This window comes from Schistocerca nitens, chromosome 7 (genome assembly GCF_023898315.1).
Source record: "Schistocerca nitens isolate TAMUIC-IGC-003100 chromosome 7, iqSchNite1.1, whole genome shotgun sequence".
NCBI classification, from domain to species: domain Eukaryota; kingdom Metazoa; phylum Arthropoda; class Insecta; order Orthoptera; family Acrididae; genus Schistocerca; species Schistocerca nitens.
This window is the reverse complement of record NC_064620.1, coordinates 416596551-416620124: the sequence shown is the minus strand read 5'-3', so window position 1 is coordinate 416620124 and position 23574 is coordinate 416596551. Positions and strand designations below refer to the sequence as shown.

General features: G+C 40.4%; 1 protein-coding gene across 1 annotated transcript in view; it reads left to right on the top strand.

Moving 5' to 3' along the window:
- LOC126194866 (succinate dehydrogenase [ubiquinone] iron-sulfur subunit, mitochondrial) overlaps positions 1-21465 on the top strand; it is a 29198-nt gene extending 7733 nt beyond the window's left edge. The window contains exons 4-7 of the mRNA XM_049933211.1: positions 10687-10882; positions 14976-15077; positions 19945-20067; positions 20480-21465. Of these exons, the coding sequence (XP_049789168.1) occupies positions 10687-10882; positions 14976-15077; positions 19945-20067; positions 20480-20581 (523 nt within the window). The 3' untranslated portion in view covers positions 20582-21465. The remainder of the gene's footprint in view (positions 1-10686; positions 10883-14975; positions 15078-19944; positions 20068-20479) is intronic.
- Positions 21466-23574: the final 2109 nt, after the last annotated feature.

The window sequence follows — 23574 nt, the reverse complement described above, 5'->3', positions numbered from 1 at the left end:
AAATCCTCCCCCCCCCCCTTTCCAATTTACCCCTGTGTGATTTCCTTAATTACAGTTTCTGTAGCTTACCCGAATTTTAGTCACTGTGTGACCAAGTTACAATAAGTTAACTTGCACACCTTTCATTTCATGCCAGAGACCAATATTAAAAAGTGTCCCCACTCGACCATCTCCAAATCTAATGAAGTTTGATGTGAAGGTTTTATATGGTCTTTGATGGTTATGTACCAAATTCCAGTCAAGTATGTTCAGTGGTTGAATTTTTAGGGGCTTTTAAAGAGAGGCTACTTATTTTCGCATCATGTACGAAGGTGTGGATGTGCAAAGTTTGCTAGACTTTTTTAAAAAAAAGTTCTAGCACACATTTGGTCATTTGCTTTAACATACATTGACAGCTTTTTATGCTGAATCACACCACAGCAACAATTTGGGATTTAGCCACACCTAAACATAGCGAAAAGCCTCTAAAGTGTCTAAAAAAGTCACCGTGCTTTTCTGAGAGCCGAGGTTTGACTGACCACTGCTACTTTTCATATGAACCAATCGTACCAAAACTTCAGAGGGTTATTCCTACCTATGATATTTGTATGTGGATCTTATTTAATTAACAGTGGCTGCCTAGAAGAAAAGATATGCATCTGCAAAGTTGACCAAACTTTTCTACGTGCAAATTTTAGGGAATTTTTGGGGGGCAATATCTCAACTGTCTCTTGTTCAATCCTCCTTTTATTACCAAACCTGGAAAGAACATGCTTTAATTTCTGGGCCTTCCATATTGATGAGTAAGAATACCTATTGAAAAAGAGGGAGAATGGATTATCGGTGAATACGAAAAATTAATACAGTTTGAAGTTGTAGATAAAAAAAAAAGTGTAATTGTAGTATCTTTTAGTGGTATAAGATTTGCCTACTGTTTAGGGAATATAACTACTAATAAATGTCTTTACAATATAGAATGTAGATATAATAAAACCTCAGAAAATGCTCTTGAGATCATAAAATCTAGATGATCATAATGGAATGTTATGTTATTTAGACTGTTTTAACCCTACAATGTATGGTGGTGCATATATGCATTGTCACTCAGTTGCCATCGACATTATAAAGTAGCAATATTTTTTTAAGGCTCTGTCCTCGCAGCAGTGATACATTGCTCAAATACCACTTTCAATTGTTGCTTTCATTGCCAATTTTTACTATGTCAGTCTTCTGTGACACGTAATCTTTGGTATTGACAGTGTACAGTCTTAGCATTGAGTACCGAGTTTTTGAATACTCTATAATCACTGTTGTAGCTGAAGGTAAGCATTAAAACAATGTTTTTAAGGCCTTATTTGTATATTTTATATTCAAACAAGACCGCATCTTCCATGTTTCAAACCTGGATATTCATAAGCTTTCAAAATTTCGTGTTATAGGTTAATAAACTATTGTATAAAATGAACCAAGAGACCCCTTTACCCAGCTATTTTGGTGGATCAGATGGAGCTGATTGTATTAAGTCATTACTATTCTATTATGAAAAAAGTAAACTACAATCAGTTAAGAAAATGTCACCAAGTAGGTCTGGGCTTGACTTTACTGAAGATGCCCAAATTTGTCCCTACCATAACGCCTTGTTGATGACAAAATTTCAGTTCCTGCAGAAGCCTTGCTGTAGTCCATATGGTAAAGAAAAACATGTAACTAAGAAGGCTTTAACAGCAGTGACCATTCCATTGTCTGATAGATTGAAGTTACTGACAAGTGTTTTTAAACCTGGTCAGAAAATTTGTACCAAATGTAGACAAGAAGTGGCCCAAAAAGAATCATCCCACCAGGATAAGCAGGAATCACCATCCACTGAAATCATGAATGTTGTTGATTCACTGATAATACTTTATTATGATCACCTGGAGAGTCACCATTAAAGGTTCAAACGGATCAGCAAAAGGGATTCAATGGGGTACATAAAGTGCAAAGTTTTGAACGCCTATTACAAAGGTAATTGCCACAGCTGCCAGTGTGAGCCAAGTAGATATTGCTAAAATACACACAGAAGAGTGCCAAAAATTTAAAGATCTGGATATCTTAATTGAAGAACTTAAGCTGCAGGCTTCAAGAAATTGCAGTCAAGTTCAAATTTTAACCCCGGCCCCCAAATAGTTGGACTATTGAAAAAACTGCTAAAGAATTTGCTGCTTTGACTAAAATGGAGCAGAAGTCTAGGAAACTCAATGATGTAAAACAAAATGGCTTAACTTTTTTGGAGATGATGAGTTTTCTTGTTTATGCTCAGGCTAAAAGGATTCCGTTGCAGTAAAAATAAATAGGAAAAAGATTCACATGCATAAACATCTGCTCCTTTGAAACCTGAAAGAAATGTTCATTGTTTATTGTAAGCAATATGGAAATCAACTGAGCTTCTCAAAATTTTGAGAGTTCAGGCTGAAAACTCAGAGACCCTTGTAGAGACTGACCCTGAAGAAACAGTGTAATACCAACAATGGGTCCTTACTGACAGACACATATGGGAGACATGTCAGAGAACTGCTGAAGATTTCATGGAGACACTGATTCTGAAAATTACCACTTTAAAACGCAGTCACTTCATGACAAAATACTAAAGTTCATACTGTAAGCAGCTAAAATGAAATCTTACAGAAAATGAATTAATTTTGTTGATGTATTTTGCTGGGAATTATTCATTTGTTGTCGAAGATGCTGTGCAAGGATTTCATTGGGAGAATAGTCAGGCCACATTACATCCATTTGTTATCTATTTTGGTGGCAAAGAATCTGAGTATTAGCATTTGTATGATCAGTGACTGTCTCCATCATGATACCATTGCTGTCCATGCCTTTCAAATAAAGTTAATAGCATATTTCACATGAACAAGATGAGTCCTCATGCATGCACATGGTTCTGTCCGTTCCCTCCACAGGCCAGCTGCTAAAGACACCTGCTGGATTCATGAGCAACATATTTTCATGACTTTTGAAGCACAGTCACCATCATCATCTGGAAGACAACAGTTTTCCTCAATCTGCCCTTGATAAAATTGTAGAACTATTTAACAAAAAATGGGACTCTTTAGTGTTTTTGTTTTGCAAATTTGCTGTGTTGTGTATTATGCTTATTTTATAGCAATGTTAATGTTTGAAACTAATTTGTATACTAAAAAAATAATTGTGGGACTTAATGATCAAAATGTTTTACCTTTCAGTCTTCTTGAAGTGCTAAAATAATAGCATTTGAAATGGATTCTTACCCATCAGTATGCTAGGTCCATAAATTAAACAATATGACTTTGGAAGCTTAAAGCATGTTCTTTCAAGCTGTGGCAAGAAAGAGGATTGAAAAAGACACAGTTGAGATATTGTCCCTCAAAATTACCCCAAAGTTTGCACGTAGAAAATTTTGGCCTACTTTGTAGAGGCATATCGTTTCTTCTAGGCATCCAATGTTAGTTAAATTTGATTCATAAATAGACATCATAGGTAGGAATAACCCTCTGAAGTTTTGGTTTGATTGGTTCAAATGAAAAGTAGCAGTGGCCAGTCAAACCTTGGCTCTCAGAATAGCACAACGAATTTTTTAGCCACCTTAGAAGCTTTGAGCTATATTTAGGTGTGGCTAAATCCCAAATTTTTGCCATGATGTTGTTAAACATAAAAAGTTGTGTATGTATATTAAAACAAGTACCAAATGTGTGCTACAACTTTTAAAAAAGCCTAGTAAACTTTGCACATTTGCACCTTGGTATGTGGTGCGAAGATGAGTAGCCTTTCTTTAAAAGCCCCTAAAAATTCAACAATTGGAGATACTGAACAGAAATTTGGTATATAAGCTTCAAAGACCTTATAGGACCTTCACACCAAATTTCATTAGATGTGGAGATGGTTGAGTGAGGACCCCTGGTCCCCTTGACATGGAATGACCCAATACATACCATTAAATGTAAGTGGAAACATTAAAACCACATATATGCACATAGCTCCAACTGGAGTAATCATATCGGAGGTTGAGTGTACTGTGTGGTCACTGTTTACAGTACAACACAAATCTAATGTGCCTTCTTTAGATGCGTAATGCATTATCAGCATGTATTAACTGTATTTTACAATTCACATTTTTTATTATTTTATACTTTTTATACTATATGGATGTAAAACAGTGACTAATACTTTACAGATATACATGTTACTTTTGTAAAGTACCCAGTGGCATCAGTTATTCACTTCAAAATTGAACATAGTTTAAAAAAATAGAAACAATCTTGTTCAAAATACGAAATTTTTATTGAAATCTTGTTACATACTAAGCACAGTTGAAAGAATTGGAACATATAAGAGGGATGTTACAAGTTGTTATTCCAGATGTGGCATGTCAAAAGAACCAGGAATCTTCCTGCTTTAACATGACCTCTCTCACAAGTTTCACATGAAAATACATTATAATAAACTAAAACTAATAAACTTTCAGTTACGTGATGCAATAATAAGGGATATACATTATATTTGTCTTCAGTAACTATGTAATCATATGTGATCTAGGAGTGTGATCATAACTATATCTGTTATAACGTCAAGTTTAACAAATATATTTCAGAACGACACAACACACATAAGTCACAGAGTAAGTTGACAAGCAAGACATGTGTACACATTAGCATTCGAATGAGCACTGAGTCCCAGTCTAGCGGCCGCTGCTCGGCTGGCCGCTTATGTGGCGCAGCTGCTGCATGGCTGGCAGACAGCGCCACACGTAGAGGACGCGCGCAATTGCGCGGCGGCACTTTGAATGATCGGCGAGTCACAACACTTTTCCCCCCTTTGAAATTGTTGCACTGGTCTTGATGGAGGTGTCCTGGAGATGGCTAACGTCCATAGGCGTTGTTTGACTCGCCGTAAAGTCTCGAGGAGGAGGCTTCCCGTACGGACGGAAGTGTCCCCGATGATAACGGGTCGAGATGACAGGAGACGTAGGGGTCGAATCTGCTGGGGCCCCTGCACCAATCTGCCTGTTGCGGCAAGTCCAGTTGATATGACAGGAGACATGGGCAATGTGTGGGCGTCCGTTGGAGGAGGAGGCGAGTAGATATGCTCTTACAGAGGATGGTCATCCGGTTCCTGCATGGGCACGTCTCCTGGTGGCGTCCGTTCTTGTGCTGGCATCGCGATTATGGTGAGAGGGCTGCGTTGTGAGTACTGAGAGATGCCAAGATCCCGAGCGTCAGGTAGAGCCGAAGGTGGTGTAGCGGCATTCGAAACGGGCGTTGCCAGCACACGAGGCCGAAGCTGGTCCGAATGACGCACTGCAACACCCGTGTCCGTCTGGATTTCATACAGGCGTCTGCCACGGTGTCTTAAGATGCGGCCCGGGCTCCATTTTGGCCGCCTGCCTTATCCCCGTACCCAGACGAGGTCGTCGGCAGTGAACCGGCCAAGGGAAGGCACCTGCGGCCGTGAGGTGGGAGGCCGCAGAAGATGAAGTACCGTGCAGGGCTGTCGGCCACATAAGAGCTCAGTCGGGCTGTGCTCGCCCATGGGGGTGAAACGGTAAGACGCCAGAAACTGGAGAAGCGCATCAGCAGCAGCAGAAGAAGTCAGAAGTTTCCGCATCTGAGCCTTAAATGTGTGGACCAGTCGTTCAGCCTCACCGTTCGATTGTGGATGGAACGGCGGGGCCGTGACATGCATAACGCCGTGACGAGCACAAAAATCTGCAAATTCGGAAGAGGCAAATTGCGGACCATTATCAGTAACAAGAGTAGAAGGGAGGCCTTCCAAAGATAAAATGCGGGCGAGAGCACTGGTGGTTGCAGCGGTGGTAGGCGACGTGCAACGGACAAAGAAAGGAAAGTTAGAGTAGGCGTCAATTACGAGGAGCCAATAAGTACCTAAAAAGGGTCCCGCAAAGTCAGCATGAATGCGCTCCCAGGGCTTCTCAGGCGAAGGCCACGGTGACAAAGATGACTTCGGGGCAGTGGCCTGTGACACACAAGGGCCGCAGGCAGCGACCATGTGTGCTATTTCAGAGTTGATGCCAGGCCAGTACACATGACGGCGCGCCAGAGATTTTGTGCGAGACACACCCCAGTGCCCTTGGTGAAGGAGGCGCAAGACCGAAGCACGCAAAGACGCAGGTACCACGACATGTGGTGAAGCATTGTCAGTGGAGAGGAGGATAACACCATCCCTAGCCGTGAGGCGATAGCGCAAAGCGTAGTAGGTCCGCAACGGATCAGAAGTCTTAGCGGACAGGCGATCTCGCCAACTCTTCTGAATACAGCGTAAAACCCAGGAGATGGTAGGGTCAGAACTCGTAGCAGCCGCCAGCCTGTCCCCAGTGATGGGGAGCCCGTCCACAACCCGCTGCTCGGCAACATCCAGGTGGAAACACAAAAGTTCGTCCCTATCGAATGCCTGATCAGGACCCATGGGAAGGCGAGACAGAGCATCAGCATTTGCATGTTGAGCCGTTGGCCGGAAATGAATCTCATAATTGAAACGAGACAAGTAAAGAGCCCAACGCTGGAGGCAGTGTGCAGCCTTGTCGGGAAGTGACGTTGATGGATGAAACAAAGAAACAAGTGGTTTGTGATCTGTAACAAGATGAAATTTTGAGCCATAGAGAAAAACACCAAACTTATGAAGAGCATAAATAATGGCCAAAGCTTCTTTTTCAATTTGAGGATGCTTTTGTTGGGCATCCGTGAGCATTTTGGAGGCATAAGCAATGTGTTGTTCCGAACCCTCAGAAAAATGGTGCGCAAGGACTGCACCGACCCCGTATTGAGAGGCGTCTGTGGCAAGAACAAGGTGTTGCCCAGGTCGATAAGTAGCCAGGCACGGGGCCTGTTTCAGCATAGTCTTCAATTTCTGGAAAGCCGCATCGCATGACACGGACCAGTGAAAAGGCACGTTTTTATGCAACAGGCGATGCAACGGCTGAGCCACCGTAGCCGCAGACGGTTAAAACTTGTGATAGTATGCTATTTTCCCCAAGAAGGCCTGCAGTTCCTTAACAGATGTAGGGCGAGGAAGGGTGTCAATCGCAGCGACAGTTTGCTGAAGCGGACGAATACCATCCCGAGAGAGTTGAAACCCCAAGTACGTGATAGATGCCTGAAAAAATTGTGATTTCTGAAGATTACCCTTAAGACCGGCAGTCTGTAAGACATGAAAAAGTGTGTGGAGATTTTGAAGATGTTCTTCAGTGGTGGAGCCAGTGACAACAATGTCGTCCATGAAATTGATACACCCAGGGACAGGGAGCAATAATTGTTCCAAGAAACACTGAAAGAGAGCAGGGGCGCTAGCAACCCTGAATGGCAAGCGTTGGTATTGATAAGAGGTCGAAAGGCGTGTTAAGGACCAGAAACTGCCGGGAAGCAGCGTCGAGAGGAAGTTGATGATAAGCTTCCGACAGGTCAATTTTAGAAAAATACTGGCCTCCAGCAAGTTTAGTGAACAGTTCTTCAGGACGGGGCATAGGGTAAGTGTCGATGAGGCATTGAGCATTTACAGTGGCTTTGAAATCGCCACAGAGACAAATATCACCATTTGGCTTAGCAACGACGACAGGAGAGGACCACTCACTGGAAGTGACAAGAAGCAAGACCCCTGAAGTAGTGAGGCGATCCAACTCCCGTTTTATCTGATCACGAAGGGCCACAGGAATGGGCCGAGCCCGAAAAAACTTAGGCCGAGCAGTGGGTTTGAGCGTGATATGAGCTTCAAAGTCGTTTGCACGGCCTAACCCAGGAAAAAAAAGGGATGAAAATGTCGTCAACAAGGAATCCAGTTGAGCATAAGGAATAGCATCAGACACAATATTGACAGAGTCATCTATGGAGAACCCAAAAATGGGAAAGGCATCGAAACCAAAAAGATTTTCTGCGTTGCTCTGGTTGACCACAAATATGGGAACAGTGCGAACGACGGATTTGTAAGATACCTCAGCATTAAACTGTCCCAAGAGAAAAATCTTCTGTTTATTGTACATCCATAACTGCCGAGTGACAGGTGACAGGAGTGGAGAGCCCAACTGAAGATAAGTCTGAGAATTAATTATAGTGGCAGCAGAACTGATATCCACTTGCATGCGAACATCTCGACCAAGGATTTGGACAGTGAGGAATAACTTCCCTGAAAGGGAAGAAGTGCAATTGACAGACAACACAGAATCAATCAGCGTCATGTTCATGAACATCATGTATGCGGTCGGATTTGAAAAACGGAAGACACATGACCTTTCTTTTTGCAATTGTGACACACAGCCCAACGTTGTTGACAATCCTCACGTGAATGTTTCGTAAAACACCGCGCACATGAAGGAAGTTGCCGGGGGTTTTGCTGCAGTTTCTTAGCGGCTTGTTTACGGCTAGGCCGATGCAGCGCGTGGGAGCGCACTGCGGCCACGTCGGCTGGCAGAGACACGCCGCACGCGTCGTCAACAGCGCACAGAAGTTGTATTTCCCCGACATCACCCCACGCCTCTATTTGCGCCCCAGCGGCGCGAGAAATTTCAAAAGACTGCGCAATGGAGAGAACTTCATCTAGAGTCGGATTCGCCAACTGAAGGGCACTTTGCCGAACTTCTTTGTCGGGCGCCGACTGGATAATAGCATCCCGTACCATGGAGTCGGCATAGGATTCTTTGTGAATGTCAGTAACAAATTGACACTTTCGACTGAGGCCGTGAAGTTCAGCAGCCCAAGCGCAATAGGATTGATGTGGCTGTTTTTGACAACGATAAAAGGCAACACGAGAGGCTACCACATGCGTTTGCTTTTGAAAATAGACAGACAGAAGTGAGCACATTTCAGCAAAGGACAAGGATGCAGTATCCTTCAAAGGAGCCAATTGCGACAACAACCGATACATTTGAGGTGAAATCCAGGAAAGGAACAGAGACTTACATGGTTGTTCGTCCGTGACATGAAATGCCAAAAAGTGCTGCCGAAGAAGACGTTTTTCATAATCAGACCAGTCTTCCGCCGTCTCGTCGTAAGGAGGAAAAGGAGGTACAGCCAACGACGAGAAATGCCCCGCATTTGACGCAGCGACGAAATCGCGAATTGCCGCTGTTAGAAGTGTTTGCTGTTCAAGGAGATTTTGCAATAGTTGCTCGACAGTAGCCATGGAACCCTGTGGGTCAACGGTGAAAAGGAAAAATCCACTACCTCGTCGCCAATTGTTATAACGTCAAGTTTAACAAATATATTTCAGAACGACACAACACATATGTCACAGAGTAAGTTGACAAGCAAGAAGTGTACACGTTAGCATTCGAATGAGCACTGAGTCCCAGTCTAGCGGCCGCTGCTCGGCTGGCCGCTTAGGTGGCGCAGCTGCTGCATGGCTGGCAGACAGCACCGCACGTAGAGGACGCGCGTAATTGCGCGGCGCCGCTTTGAATGATCGGCGAGTCACAACAATATCATTATTGGTAGATCAGTGTGTCTGTTGGGTCCAGCCCATATTAGCTGAATCCCAATGGTTTTTAAACAGTTTGCAAAATTGGAAGTGTCTCGTGACCTCCTGCTCATAAGCAGTGCCCTACAAGACGATGCCTGATGGCAAAAGATTGCAGACTCCTCCAACATTTCCATACACCTTCTCTTCTTGCATGGATGGAGCATCATCATATGTGCGGACAAAAGTGTTGCACTGTGTCCACTTTCAAGGTGGACAGTGAACACAGGTGTGCTGATCAGACAATAATGACCTAGTTCGCATATCAGTGCAAAGTTTCTGGAGACAATTGTAATGGATTAACCACATGAAAGTTTGTTAGTTTTAACACTGAACTGTGTATATTATAAAGTAGCTGTATGTGAAACTACTGAGAGACATCATGTTAAAGTAGAAAGGTTTCTTGTCCGTATGTTTTGTCTGTTCCAGTTCCTTCAGCTGTGCTTAGTAGTTACCACAGTTCTAGTTAAAATGTCATTAACTTAGCTATTTTGAAGAAGATATTGTAAGCTATGTTCAGTTGTAAATTGTGCAGCAATAATAGATGCCACTGGTTAGTGCGCACAACTACCACTATGAGCAACTGTAAAACGTTAGTCACTGTTCTTAGTCACAATCACGTTTCGTGTCTACAAGTCTTAAAAAGCATAAAATAATAAAACATACTAATTATAAAATAAAGTTAATACATGTTGTCAACACATCATGTATGTAAAGAGCTCACTGACATACACTGAAGCCAGTTATGTTGCAACTGTAACCAGTGCCCTCACTGTGAACTCAGCCTTCAATATGATTACTTCAGTTGTGACTAAATGCATACATGCAGTTTGAATGTTTCCACTTACATCTACTGGTATGTATTTGATGATTGATCATATTTAATGCTTATACAATTATACATTTAATAAGGCATGTGTGTCACCTTATTGTAAATGGTTCTATATGTCTTTTGGCGCTGAAGATGACCACTGAGTTACCGAAATCTGGATATGTAATGATTATTTGAGACTAATTGCTGTACCCTTTAACACATCAAATACATACAGTCTCTGGGCACAACTCCTTACAAAAGGATTCAAACATGATTTCATTTTAATGTCTCTTGAAATCCTGGAAACTTCATGCTATTAGATATATTTAGATTCCGTAACATTAGTCTACTAATGATCATATAGTTGCTGAAAAACAGAAATTTCACAGCATGTAAATGTCCTTTTGCAGCAAAATTGACACCAATCTAAACAAGCCAGTTAAAATATATCCTCTGCCGCATATGTACGTAATAAAGGATCTAGTTCCCGATATGAATAACTTTTACAAGCAGTACCGTGAAATTCAGCCTTGGCTGCAGCGGAAAAATGAACCTCTTGCTGGGAGCCATTCTTACCTGCAGTCTGTGGAAGATAGACAGAAGCTGGTGAGTGTTATACAGTGTGGTTAAAATATACTGTTATATATATTTTGTATAATATTTATGTGCATGTATGCTCTGGAGTTCATTTAAGGAGACCATGTTAGCTGTTAGCTTTCTTAGTTCTCTTAAAATAATTTCAGTCACCTTTTAAAGTTTTCCATTGATCTGCTGAATTTTGTGATTTGTAACAGTAACACTTTTCCACACACCATTAATTATGAAAGTTAAGTAGTTCCTGTATTTATACTTGCCCAGCAGAATTTTATTTCTATTTTTAAACTGGGTCAGTGAAAGGGTCCAATTCCACCCATCTGCTTTGACCTGTGACGTAACTGTGTTATTTTGTGTGACGTCATTGAGGCATGGCATGTTAACATCAATGATCAAACTTGTTTGACAAAATTGCCCTTATCTAGCCACGAATTTGCCAAACAAGCCTGTACATGTTCAAACATCATTTGTCAGTTTAACCTCACTTTGAAGCAGATGCCCCTTGTCCGAGGTTTGAGTCCTCCCATGCGCATGGGCGTGTGTGTTGTCCTTAGCATAAGTTAGTGTAAGTTAGATTAAGTGTTGTGTAAGCCTAGGGACCAATGACCTCAGCAGTTTGGTCCCATAGAACTTACCATAAATTTCCAAATTTGAAGCAGATGCTGTCTGTCTCCGTAACTATTGTGATAGTAGTGACAATAGCCACAAATGCGGACAGACCAGTTCTGCCATTGACTTTATCACTGTGTTAGAAGAAGAAGAAGAAGAAGAAGAAGACTCCGGTCCAGGGAATGGTTTAAAATGAGATGTTTGCCCATGAATATCTGCTAAAGGGAATATTACCCTTAGAACCTGATGATTACATCAACTTTCTTCAAATGGACAATGAAATTTTTTAAAACTTGTGAAGAGTCTACTAAAGAAGTAAACTTGTCTGTTGAGTTCACTCTTATCTCACCATGGATGTGTCAGACATGCCTGTACACGTACCAAAAAAGCTTGTAATTTAAGCATGCTTTTGAAGCAGAAGCTTTGATACTAGTGAGAATGGCTACAAATGCAGGTAAAGCATTCGTAGTAGCATGGAGAGATGCATCAAACCACTTTTTGGACTGAAGACCACAAAAGCAACAACACTGACTCTGGCACTGTGTTTAAAGAAGAAGAAAAGAAGATGCTGGTCCAGGGAATGGTTTAAAATGAGAGAGAAATATACAACTGGAAACTTATTAAGGAAATGTTACATTCAAACCTGATAACTACATCAACTTTCTGTGGGTGGACAGTGTACGTTCAATAACTTTTTTATTATCCCCCCCCCCCCCCCCCCCCCGAATATTGAAAAAGAAGACACAAGTATGCAAAAATTCATTCTTTTCTACTTATTCCACTAAGACTGTTAATTAAAATATCACTACATAGGAATATATAGCCCACATCATCTGTGGAAGAACCAGAGAACTTCAATTTAATCTATTTTGTTTCAGTTCTGCTTTTTGTGACTATATACTTAAAATATTGATTTTGTTTGTAACGTTTTCATGTGTAATATATGGCTGGGAAAGATGCTATACGTCTACGTTTTTGGTAATTGTCAGTTTTATTTCGTCTTTATACTTGACTGCAGTTTCCATGGTTGTGAAGACTCATGATATAATGAGATAAATTGTAATTAAACAATTTTTCGCTAAACAATGTTAAGAAAAGGAAAATTGTCAACTCACCATGTAGCAAGAGATGATGAGTCATAGATACGCACAACAAAAGGACTGTCACAAATAAAGCTTTGTCATTAAGGCCTTCGTCAACAATAGATGTGTGTGTGTGAAACCACACTGTGAGCAGCAGCACCTGTGCATGATGGGAGTGGCGACTGGGTAAGGGCAAGGAGGAGGCTGGGGCGGGGAGGGGGAGGGATAGTATAGTGGGGTGGCAGACAGTGAAGTGTTGCAGGTTAGATGGAGGGCTGCGGAGAGGTGGAGAGGGGGGGCAGGAGTAGCAATAAAGGAGAGAAGTAAAAAGACTGAGTGTGATGGTGGAATGACAGCTGTGTAGTGTAGTGCTGGAATGGGAACAGGGAAGGGGCTGGATGGGTGAGGAGAGTGACTAATGAAGCTTGAGGCCAGGAGGGTTCGGGAATGTAGGATATAATACAGGGAGAGTTCCCACCTGCGCAATTCAGAAAAGCTGGTGTTGGTGGGAGTGATCTGTATGACACAGGCTGTGAAGCAGTCATTGAAATGAAGGATGTCCTGTTTGGCAGCGTGTTCAGCAGGGTGGTCGACTTGTTTCTTGGCCACAGTTTGTCAGTGGCCATTCATGTGGGCAGACAGCTTGTTGGTTGTCATGCCCACATAGAATGCAGCACAATGGTTGCAGCTTAGCTTGTAGATCACATGGCTGATTTCACAGTTAGCCCTGCCTTTAATGGGATAGGTGACGTTTGTGACCGTACTGGAGTAAGTGGTGGTGGGAGGATGTATGGGGGACAGTCTTGCATCTAGGTCAATTACAGGGGTATGAGCCATGAGGTAAGGGGTTGGGAGCAGGCATTGTGTAAGGATGGATGAGTATATTGTGTAGGTTCGGTGGACGGCAGAATATCACTGTGGGAGGGCTGGGAAGGATAGTCGGCAAGATGTTTCTCATTTCACGGCATGACGAAAGGTAGTCGAAATGCTGGCAGAGAATGTAATTCAGTTACTCCAGTACTGGGTGGTACTGAGTTATGAGGGGAATGCTCCTCTGTGGCTGGACTATGGGACTTGGGAGGTGGTGGGAGACTGCGTCACAAATATCGTCACAATTTCTGGCAAACACGTAAAAACGATCTGTGCTTGACAAATGTATCAAACAGCACTGTACACATCAAATATTTGTCAAGCATAGTTAAGTTTGACAAAATGTTTGATCGTTTATGGGGGCCTTCACAAATTGTGTTTGCAAAGAGCATGTTGGAGTACCTGGTGGCACGCTCTAGTGTGTGATGTTTGTTTCTAAATTGTTAGTGTGATATTGGCCCAAGTGCTGCATGTTACGTGAGGTTGTTTTTTTGTCGTTTTGGCACTATATTGTGTCAGTGTCATTAGTTATTAGCTACCAATTTATTTTAGGTTTTGAAACTGTTAGTTTGTAGTGTTGGTAATGGTTTGAAAGGTTGCACAAATGTTTTGTTGTTGAACTGCTTTGTGGACATTGGACAGTTTCGTAACACACTTGCACTGAATGGATGGATGCCTGCTTTGGCCACAACTTAGTTTATTTGACTGTAAAAGTAAAGCTATTATCAACCTGAAGATTGGGTTGAACATCATAGTGCTTCACTAGGCATGATCCTATTGGTTGTGGTTTGCCATTAAGTTCCTACAACCTTTGCACTGACTTATTTGGCCAGTTATAGGGAGATCTACAGTGAAACATGGATTCTGAACCACAGTGTAACTTGGTGTTTTTCAAATTAAGAAACATTACCAGAGGTTAAAGAAATGAAAAGTGAGGTAAAAATCCTAGGATGGACTGAGAATCAAAACCAGTACTTTTAAATTCATAATTTTAGGTTTTCTGTGGTGCCATTAAATCAACTTCAGGCACTCTCTTGCTTCAGCATAGTGTATGAATGTCAGTTAAGTTTTGAATTGATCACAACATGTGTTAGTACAAAATTTTTATCTCTGGTGTAGCTTGTCTGTATTTGGGTTGGAAACATTACCCCATATTCAAAGCATGTCATCCTGCTTTTTGATAGGTTCACCCATTTCTAATTTCAGTAGGAAGCCGTTCAATAGTCACTCCATATTTAACTCACTTTTCTTTGTAAATATTACAGACTCAAAGATAAATTCAGACACAGGTTAGAAAATAGAGAAACCTTGGAGACTTTCATGTGAGTGACTTTTGTGGGAGTAATTTTCTTCTTTTCCAACACATGATTTGTTAACCTAACACCATTTGGATAAATCATTTTATCATGTAACATTAATGTAGTGATAAAGTTAAAGCAGCCATTTTCATTCAGAGACAGTGTGTTGACATTACCTTGAACTTTGGATTTAATTGAATGTTGTTAACTTGCTGATGCTTATTGGAATGCTTTCTTTTGTTACAGGATGGTCTCTATGAATGCATTCTTTGTGCTTGCTGCAGCACATCATGCCCCTCATACTGGTGGAATGGTGATAAATACCTTGGTCCAGCTGTCCTAATGCAGGTATTGGAAAAAGTAAATTTATTTAGCAGCAAAGTTTTTTCTGATAGATGAACCAGGGAATTTGAAATCACTCCTCTTAAATTCAGCAAACACTTCCATTTCTTTCCTAGTATAAGTTTACACTTGCAGTAATACTGTTTGTACTGATTTGACTATATTTGCCATCAAACATAAGTGTGAGTCACTACAGGTATTCAGATTATTAATATTCATAAATTTAATCTGTTCAGGCAAGATTCAACAGTTGGTGATTATATAACTGTTTGAAGGACCTCCAACATTGTACATTTTCCTTTATCACAGGGTGTAATGAGCTATCTACAGACAATATTGGAGTAATAGAGAAATATTGTTTAAAAGTAGTTTTTAAGGTAAACGTTTTCATCTTAAGTGTGGAAGAGCTACAGCAGCACTGAGCACTGCAGTGAACTCTTATGATGCATTAATGTCTTATGGTCATTAAAATGACTTTTCTCTTTGGTCTTTAGGTTTGTGTGCATTGGTGTGTGAAGTAAGATGCAGCATTCTGAATAAAAAATACAATTGAAATACCACTTCTTATGAATAAACTGGGGCTAAGATTTTATAGGTCCAACCCACGGATGATGAGTCTCCCAGATCTTTCCTGCACGACTGCTTTCCTGTTTTAGTTCACTGTTGCTGTACACCATATTTTTATTCCATAATTTGTAATTGGGAAAATGATTGATATGCAGCCGAACAGTGTCTTAATAATGTTTGCATAACATATTTATTGCATGTGTGCTCTTGAATAAGTTTCACCTCCTAAGAATTTACTTAAGATTCTGTTTGTGGCTATCTACAAGAAATTTTACATTCAGTTACTACTTTACATTTTCACTACTGTTGTGTATTTCCTCACCTATTTCTATTCTATTACTAACTTGTATTTTTCTTTCATTTGCCTACTGCACTATTTCATATACAACACTGTTGCAGTAGATCTCTAAGTCTTCATAGGCTTCACTTTTATGGACAGATTATCGTCAATATGTAGCATTTTCAGTACAGTTTTGATTAATAATTTATGGATGTAAGAGATGAGTGGTTCCATACAGAATCTTGAGGCACACTATATTTAGTATTAGCACTTTCTGCTCTATGTGTACTGTTCTAAGAAGCTATGTAATACATTATCTAGTCATAGGCACTGGATGTAATTCAAATCCTCCGTAATTTGTCTGATATTACAGCACTGGCAATAAAAAGCTTTTCAAAGATAAAGTATACAGCTATGACACATTCACTTTCTACATACTACTTACCATCCTATCAAGGGAGAGAGCAATTGCTGCACTGCTGGATTAATTTTTAAATAAACCTTTTTCGAATGGAAAAAAGTGTGTTGTTCAGAAAATGGAAAAAGTAACTTACAATAGAACTGTAAATTTTGTGTTCTGTTTGATAGCATTTTTAAACACGGAGTACTTGGTTTTGAAAAAAAAACATATATTTAAAATAGGTTTCTGATTTCTGTTGACAGATATCATATACACAGTTTTTGAGATTTTAATATTTGGCTGATTATGTCCTGAGAAGCGGAACAATTTAATTAACAAATGATGATGGTTATGTCTGTGGTGTCAGTGAGAGCAAGCCGCTGGGCTTGGACAGCTAACTCTTGAAGATTTAAGCTTTTTTAAATCACCTGAGGAAAAATAAAACTTGCAGTATGGGTAGTGGTGAAGCCACTGTAAAATTTGTGGTACTTCTTCGAAGCTGTTAATAACATCCTGTATGCTAAAGCCAGTTCCTTGTTTTGTTTATCACCTTTGTGCATAGCTTACTGGAATAATTATGTCTTGGTAGCAGATATAGTGTAATTGGTAATTTGTAGGGGACAGGAAAAAATAATTTTATTTTATTGCAAATATCAGTGCTGTATCATGCCAATTTTGCCTCTATTTTTTGTTGTCAATTTCAGCACTATTTTATCAATTTGGATGCTATATTTTGCCAATTTTGGCGTTTATTTTTTTTTTTACAGCTTAGTTTTAATGTATGTTCCTTATTTTTTCTTGTCTCCTTTATAATATTATATTGAAAATGAAAATATGTCCATCAGTTATATTACATGTATTTACGTTATGGAAAAAACTGATTAATTAATCTTTCAAATAAAAAAATAACAATATGAATTAGATTACTGCTTGCCAAGTAGGCGAAGCATTGAGTGGCACACAAGTACATAAAAAGACTGTTGGTCTACCCATTTCATATTGTAGTTGTTATTTGTTTCTGGATATGTGATAAAAGAAAAACAGGCTGTGAAACTGTACAGCTAAATGTTTTTCAAAAGACATTATTGCCATAACTTCAAAATTCTCTGCTGCAATGCTCAGGTAACTGGAGTTTAATCTTCTGTCCATCATATGTGATGTTTGTGTGACATCGTGTATCCTGGATCCCTACTCATCACTGTTGATGCCACTTCCCTACACATCAACATCCCTCATGCCCATGGTCTTGCCACTGTTGAGCATACCTTTCCCAATGTCCTCCAGACTCCAAACCCTCTGTCTCATTCCACATTCACCTTACTAACTTTCACACCACTACTTCTCCGTCGAAGAGAAGGTATACGTACAAATCTGCGGCACTACCATGAGCATTCATGTGCCCCGCTGATGCCAACATGTTTATTGGCCATCTATAGGAAACCTTCCTAATCTGCCACAACCCCAAACCCCTGATTTGGTTCAGGTTCATTGATGATATCTTCTTTATGTGGACTCAGGTCCAAGACATCTTGTCCTCATTCCTTTGCAACCTCAAACCTTCTCTCCTATCTGCTTCTCCTCAACCCAGTACACCACCTTCCTGGATGTAGACCACCTCCTCTCTGATGCTCCCTCCACACCTTCATCCACATTAAACCATCCAACCACCAACAGTACCTGTATTTTGACAGCTGTTGTCCCATCTACACAAAAATAGTTTCCATACAGCCTGGCCATCTGGAGATGGCATATCTGCAGTGACAGGAACTTTCTTTCCCAGTATGCCAAAGGCCTCCGCAAACGCGCTACCCCTCAGATGTAGTCTGCAAGCAGATTTCCCATACCATTTTTCAACATACCCTCAGTCCTCCCATCACTCCCCTTGACCCCCCAAGAACCAGCTGCAAGGGAGTGCCCCCCTTCCATCACCCAATATGATCCTAGACTGGAACCAACTGAACCACATCCTTTGTCAGTGCTTTGATAACCTATCATCACACCCTGAAATGTGGGACATCCTAATAAGACGCTTCTCATCCCTCCTAAAGTGGTGTTCTGTAGTCCATCATATTGTCACTCCCAATCCCTTGCCACAGGGATCGTATACCTTTGGAAGACGCAGTTGCAAGACCTACCCAATCCAGCAACACAGCACTTCCTATTCCAGTCTTGTCACAGGTTTACCCTATCCCAACAGAGACCAGACCACATGTGAAAGCAGCTGTCATATACCAGCTTTTTGCAATCATTGCACAGCTTATTATGTTGGCATTCCTACCAGCAAGCTGTCCACCAGGATGAATGGACAGTTCAAACATGTGGCCAAGAGCAGTGTAGACCATTCTTTGGCACAAAATGCATGATCTGCCAGGCAGTGCTCTTCTCTCCCCCCATCTGTACCCTGCTATCCCTCCCCTTCCCCCACCTACTCCAGATTCTGCTTTCGTTCAGCTTGACAGTTGTGTTCCAGTTGGGGCAGTGGTCGTGTGTGTAAGGCATGCCTACTTGCGTAAATGTATGTGTGTTCTTTTCTGAAGAAAGCTTTTGCCAAAAGCTAAATGTGTAACAGTCATTTTGCTGTGCCTGTCTGCAACTCAGTGTGCCATCTTTGCAGTGACAAGCAATCTATCCTTTCCCTAATGCTGTTGATATTCTGACCTGCTTTTCCATTGTCTGAAAACACACGCGCACGCATTCACATAAGCATAACTGACACATGGTACGGCCATTGTTTCAGGGCTTTGGAGCCTGACTGCACCTGATGGAGAAGCTATCTGCTGGGATGGGGGGTGGGAGTGGGGGAAGGTGATGCTAGTGCTGCCTTTGGGGGAATGGGCAGGGACTTGGTGGGGACAGGATAGTGTTGTTAGGGGCAGCATTGGGAGGATGTACTGGGGGATTGGGATTGGGGGGGAATGGTGAAAAGGAAAGGACGTTGGGGGTACATTGATGTGATAGAAGTCATAATACCGGAGCAGGAGTAAGGAAGGGGTTGACTATTGAAGGCTTGGATGAGGGGGTTACAGAGTGTGTTCCTATCTGTGAAATTCATTAAAACTATGTAATTACTTTTTCATGTTACTGTATTACATTCTGTTTTTCTTGTGATTAATGTCCTAAGACGACTTGGCAGGCTGTTGATTATTCAGTAGATTGGGTTGATGCTGGAATACCTACTTGGGAGAGATGGGAAGTATTGTGAGAAGCATGTTTCTCATTTCAGGGAACAGTGAAAAGTAACCGAAGAGTTGTGGAAAATGTAATGTAACATGGAAATGGAGAGATTTCAGACCCGTGTCCATATGACTTATTTTCCTGTGCTTTGTACAATGACTTATCCTTAAAGTTTTGCCTTACCTTTGTAACACTCTGTATAATGTGAAGTTTTCCAAGCTTGCTCTACCCTCTTTGTTAATTGGATCTTGAGTTGACATTTTATTGTGTGAGCCCTCCATTCCTTAAGCACGAGCTTTCAAATTATAAAATATTGCCTTGTTTTATTTTTTCTCGTAATTCACTGTTTGATTAGTGGGTATATCTAGGGGATTATGTTTGATTCCAGCATTGTGTTGTTTGAAGAATGTGTATGATTAATTAGTTTTAAATGTGAAATATGTTCCTTGCAGGCATATCGGTGGATAATTGATTCTCGTGATGAAGCGACAGAACAACGTCTGAGTAGGTTGCGAGATCCCTACTCTGTTTATCGTTGCCATACAATTATGAACTGCACGAAGACATGTCCTAAGGTATGTGTGTGTTAGTGAACTCATTTCATAGACATGGATATTTTGGCTACTTTATTGAAAAGGTTTCAAGTGTGCGATTACTCCTAAAAGATACAGCCTTTCCGCTTTGCCTCTCATGACGTGGGGCTCATTTCTTCTATTGTGCCCACTCCCCCCCCCCCTCCGCCTCCCCCACATACACTCACTCACCCACACCTAAACACATTACTACTGGTGCCTGTCACTCCAATGGGACCCATCCCCTATCACACGCTGAGCCCTCCATCACCTCTAATCCTGTGTTATCTGCTCACATGGATCCAGCCATTCTGTCACTTTTTCTCCCTTTTTTTCTTAATATATTGAAACGTGTCATAAATAATTGCAATTTTCATAGTAGAATTTCCATAATCATATTCGATTTTTGTTGCAGGGTCTGAACCCAGGTAAGGCAATTGCGGAGATTAAAAAATTGCTGTCTGGGTTCAGCAAGAAAGAGGAACCTGGTTTGGAAACAGCTGCACTACAGAAGTAATGCTAGGGCTTTAAAAATATATTGAGTTATTTATTTCCTGCCACAACTGAACTTAATTCAGTTGGCTTATCGTTCTCTGAAGACACTGTCTCATTTGCATTGGCAGCAATTTACTGTCAGTTGTGAATATTATAAGAATTGTTGCACAATGATCAGCCACAATTGTGTGTTTTTGATTTGCAGTATTATAAATATTTATTACGTGGTAACTTATTGTCATTGTGCAGACCACTTTGAAGTATATAAACACAGTTCTCATTTACTTCATTCATTCAGGTTACATTAATTATTGCTGATAGCTGCAAAAAATGTAAGTCCAACTACCTTTTTATAGGAAGTTATGTTTTCTTTAAGCAGCTTTAATATTAATCACAGGTTGTGTCTATTTTGTTTACAAAGTATTTTCATTTTATTCTCACCTGTAATTTGTGATCAGTGTACTAGGTTTCATAGAACATTTGTGCAATAGAGCAGTTATTGGTAAAGTTGCTTTGTTAAGTGGTTGGTGCTTCATAAAATATTAACAAAATACTGATAATTTTGACACATACATGTGATCCTCGAATTCATTTATAGGAGTAACAAGCTTTTATGCAAGTGAAGCGATATGTATGTAATTTATAAAGTGTTTCTGTACAGTTTTGGAACAAATTCTATTAAAATCAGCCAAGATATGGATTATATAGCTTATTTAAGCAAATTTGGAATGTTGTACTATTTATACAATAATTCCACATTAGTGTTTCTTTGTGAAGTTACTGATTAATGTGGTAATCATGAGTCACAGCAAATGCCAGCACAGCAAATATATTTCACAAAGCTGATGTATTGACTTTTGCATCACTTACAGACATTATGTAATAAAGTAAGGGATGTGGGTACCATCTCCTTCCATAGCATTACATCTCTCACCCCATGCAACAAGGACTCTAGTGACTTATCTGACCACTGCATTGCAAGAATAATTTAGCTTCCCATTTTGATTTTGGAATGGAAAAATGCGTTAAAATTCAGCGTAGCAACTTTCCTCTGTGAACACACTGACAAAACGATTGTAATTGTGGAAGAAAAATTGACATCAGACCACAGTTATCTTAATAGAGCAAAACTGATGCTATCAGTGAGTTGAGTTGTCACTGTATAGAAATTATTACTTGGATAACCATTAAGTGAAACAGTATTCTTCACTAAAAGTAATTAAAGAAAACAAACAAAAAGTTAGTCGCCCACAGGAGACGACATGCTAATACCATGTAACACCACTTCTTACCTTGGTAACAGCTTTGGTTCAGTGAAGATGAGTGCCCACAAGTTCCTTTAATTTGAAATGAGGCAAAAATCATGTTTCACCATATTATGCTATGCAGTTTCACTGATTTACTGTCAGTTGTTTGTGCCTCTGACGTTTTGTGATGCATCAGACTCCAAATTGATTGCATACACTTTCTATTTACGGTGCTTGGAAACTAGTTAAGATGGACCTTCTTATGACCATTGTTCTTATTCTGTGTTGCTTATGGAAAAATACACATTGCCCAGAGCCTTGCTGAAAAAGAAAAGCTAAATGAAGCCAAAGTAAGGAAGGATGTATACCGAAAGTGTTTGTCTTAACAGTCTAAAGTATGCTGGTGCTCAGATGACAATGGCAGAAAAGGTAAAGGCTTTATAGAGAGACAGTCCCAGTTGCAAAGCTTTTTATTTATTTTTAACAAAAATTAACTTTCAGCCGACACTGTCACTTTACATAATATGTGGGAACTGGTTACTGTACCAATAAGCCTATCATGGAATTGAATAATCTGATAAAGGATAAAGTATTGTAACATGGCTAGATGTTAATTAGTTGGTTCTCATGGCAGATAGCAAATTCCCTCCTTTAAGATAAAAAGAAAATGAAAATTACATTTCAATTCTGACCTTGTCTCGGTTAGTGAAATGGTGGTGTGGACATTTATGTCTGTGAATCTGTTCCAGAGATAAGACACTTGATGACCTTGTTTCCATTGCATTAAATACACTGTCCGTTCTGTAGAGCCTTAGTGAACAGATCCTTGGAGTATGAGGAACCTTGTCATAAGAAACATATTACAAACATTTACAGAACAACTGAAATGATAATTTCCCTAGTATAAATGGCCCCCGAGGATGTGGAAGAAGTAAAAAAACTTTTAAATATATTTTTCAATTACTACTTGATACCAACCAAATCACAAATGGAAATATATGCTAAAGAACATAGTATAATTCCTAAGTTACTGTAGCAAAATGTGGTCAAAACAAATGCTTCAGATTATATTGCTTCACTAAATATGTGCAGAAGTCAGATATTACAGAGCATTCATCTTATGAGATAGTGGTGTTTCTAATAACCCAAGGCTGTTCTTAAATGCCTCCAGGATTTCAGAAGATAACACTGTGTTCCAGAGAGACTTACATACTTCCTGTGGAAGTAAGATCTGGAGACTTAGTGGGCCGGTCAATGTGTGTTATAGCGCCTGAGTGTTTGTCAAACCAGGAAGGTATAGTCGACCCTTGGTAATTTGAAACTTGAGCTGAGTGAAAAAGTTGAAATTACTCAGAGTTCAAAATAATAACAGTTCAAATAATTGAAAGGATGTAGGAAAAAATTCAAGTAAATGGAAGTTTGATTGAAGAGAGATAAATATGACATCTGTCTAGCATTGTCTGCAGGTTTTTGATAGTGATGAAGAGCTGAGAAGAAAGGGTCAGTCGTTTCCCTTCTGATGGCATAGGATCATAAGGTACGGACAAATGACCTGGTTACGCTCAGTGTGACTGGAGTTGATGCATGTCTGTCCTAACCACTGGAAAGTTGTTTTAGTTCGTCTGTTCATTTAATAGAAGGGAGCTGTCTACATTGGCACTCTGCAGATTTTTTCTTAACATAATGCCATGTTGTTTTTCAAAATTTGGGAAGCGCCCCTCGGTTCTCACAAATCCTTCAAACTGAGAGTGAGCAAAAGACTTGACCT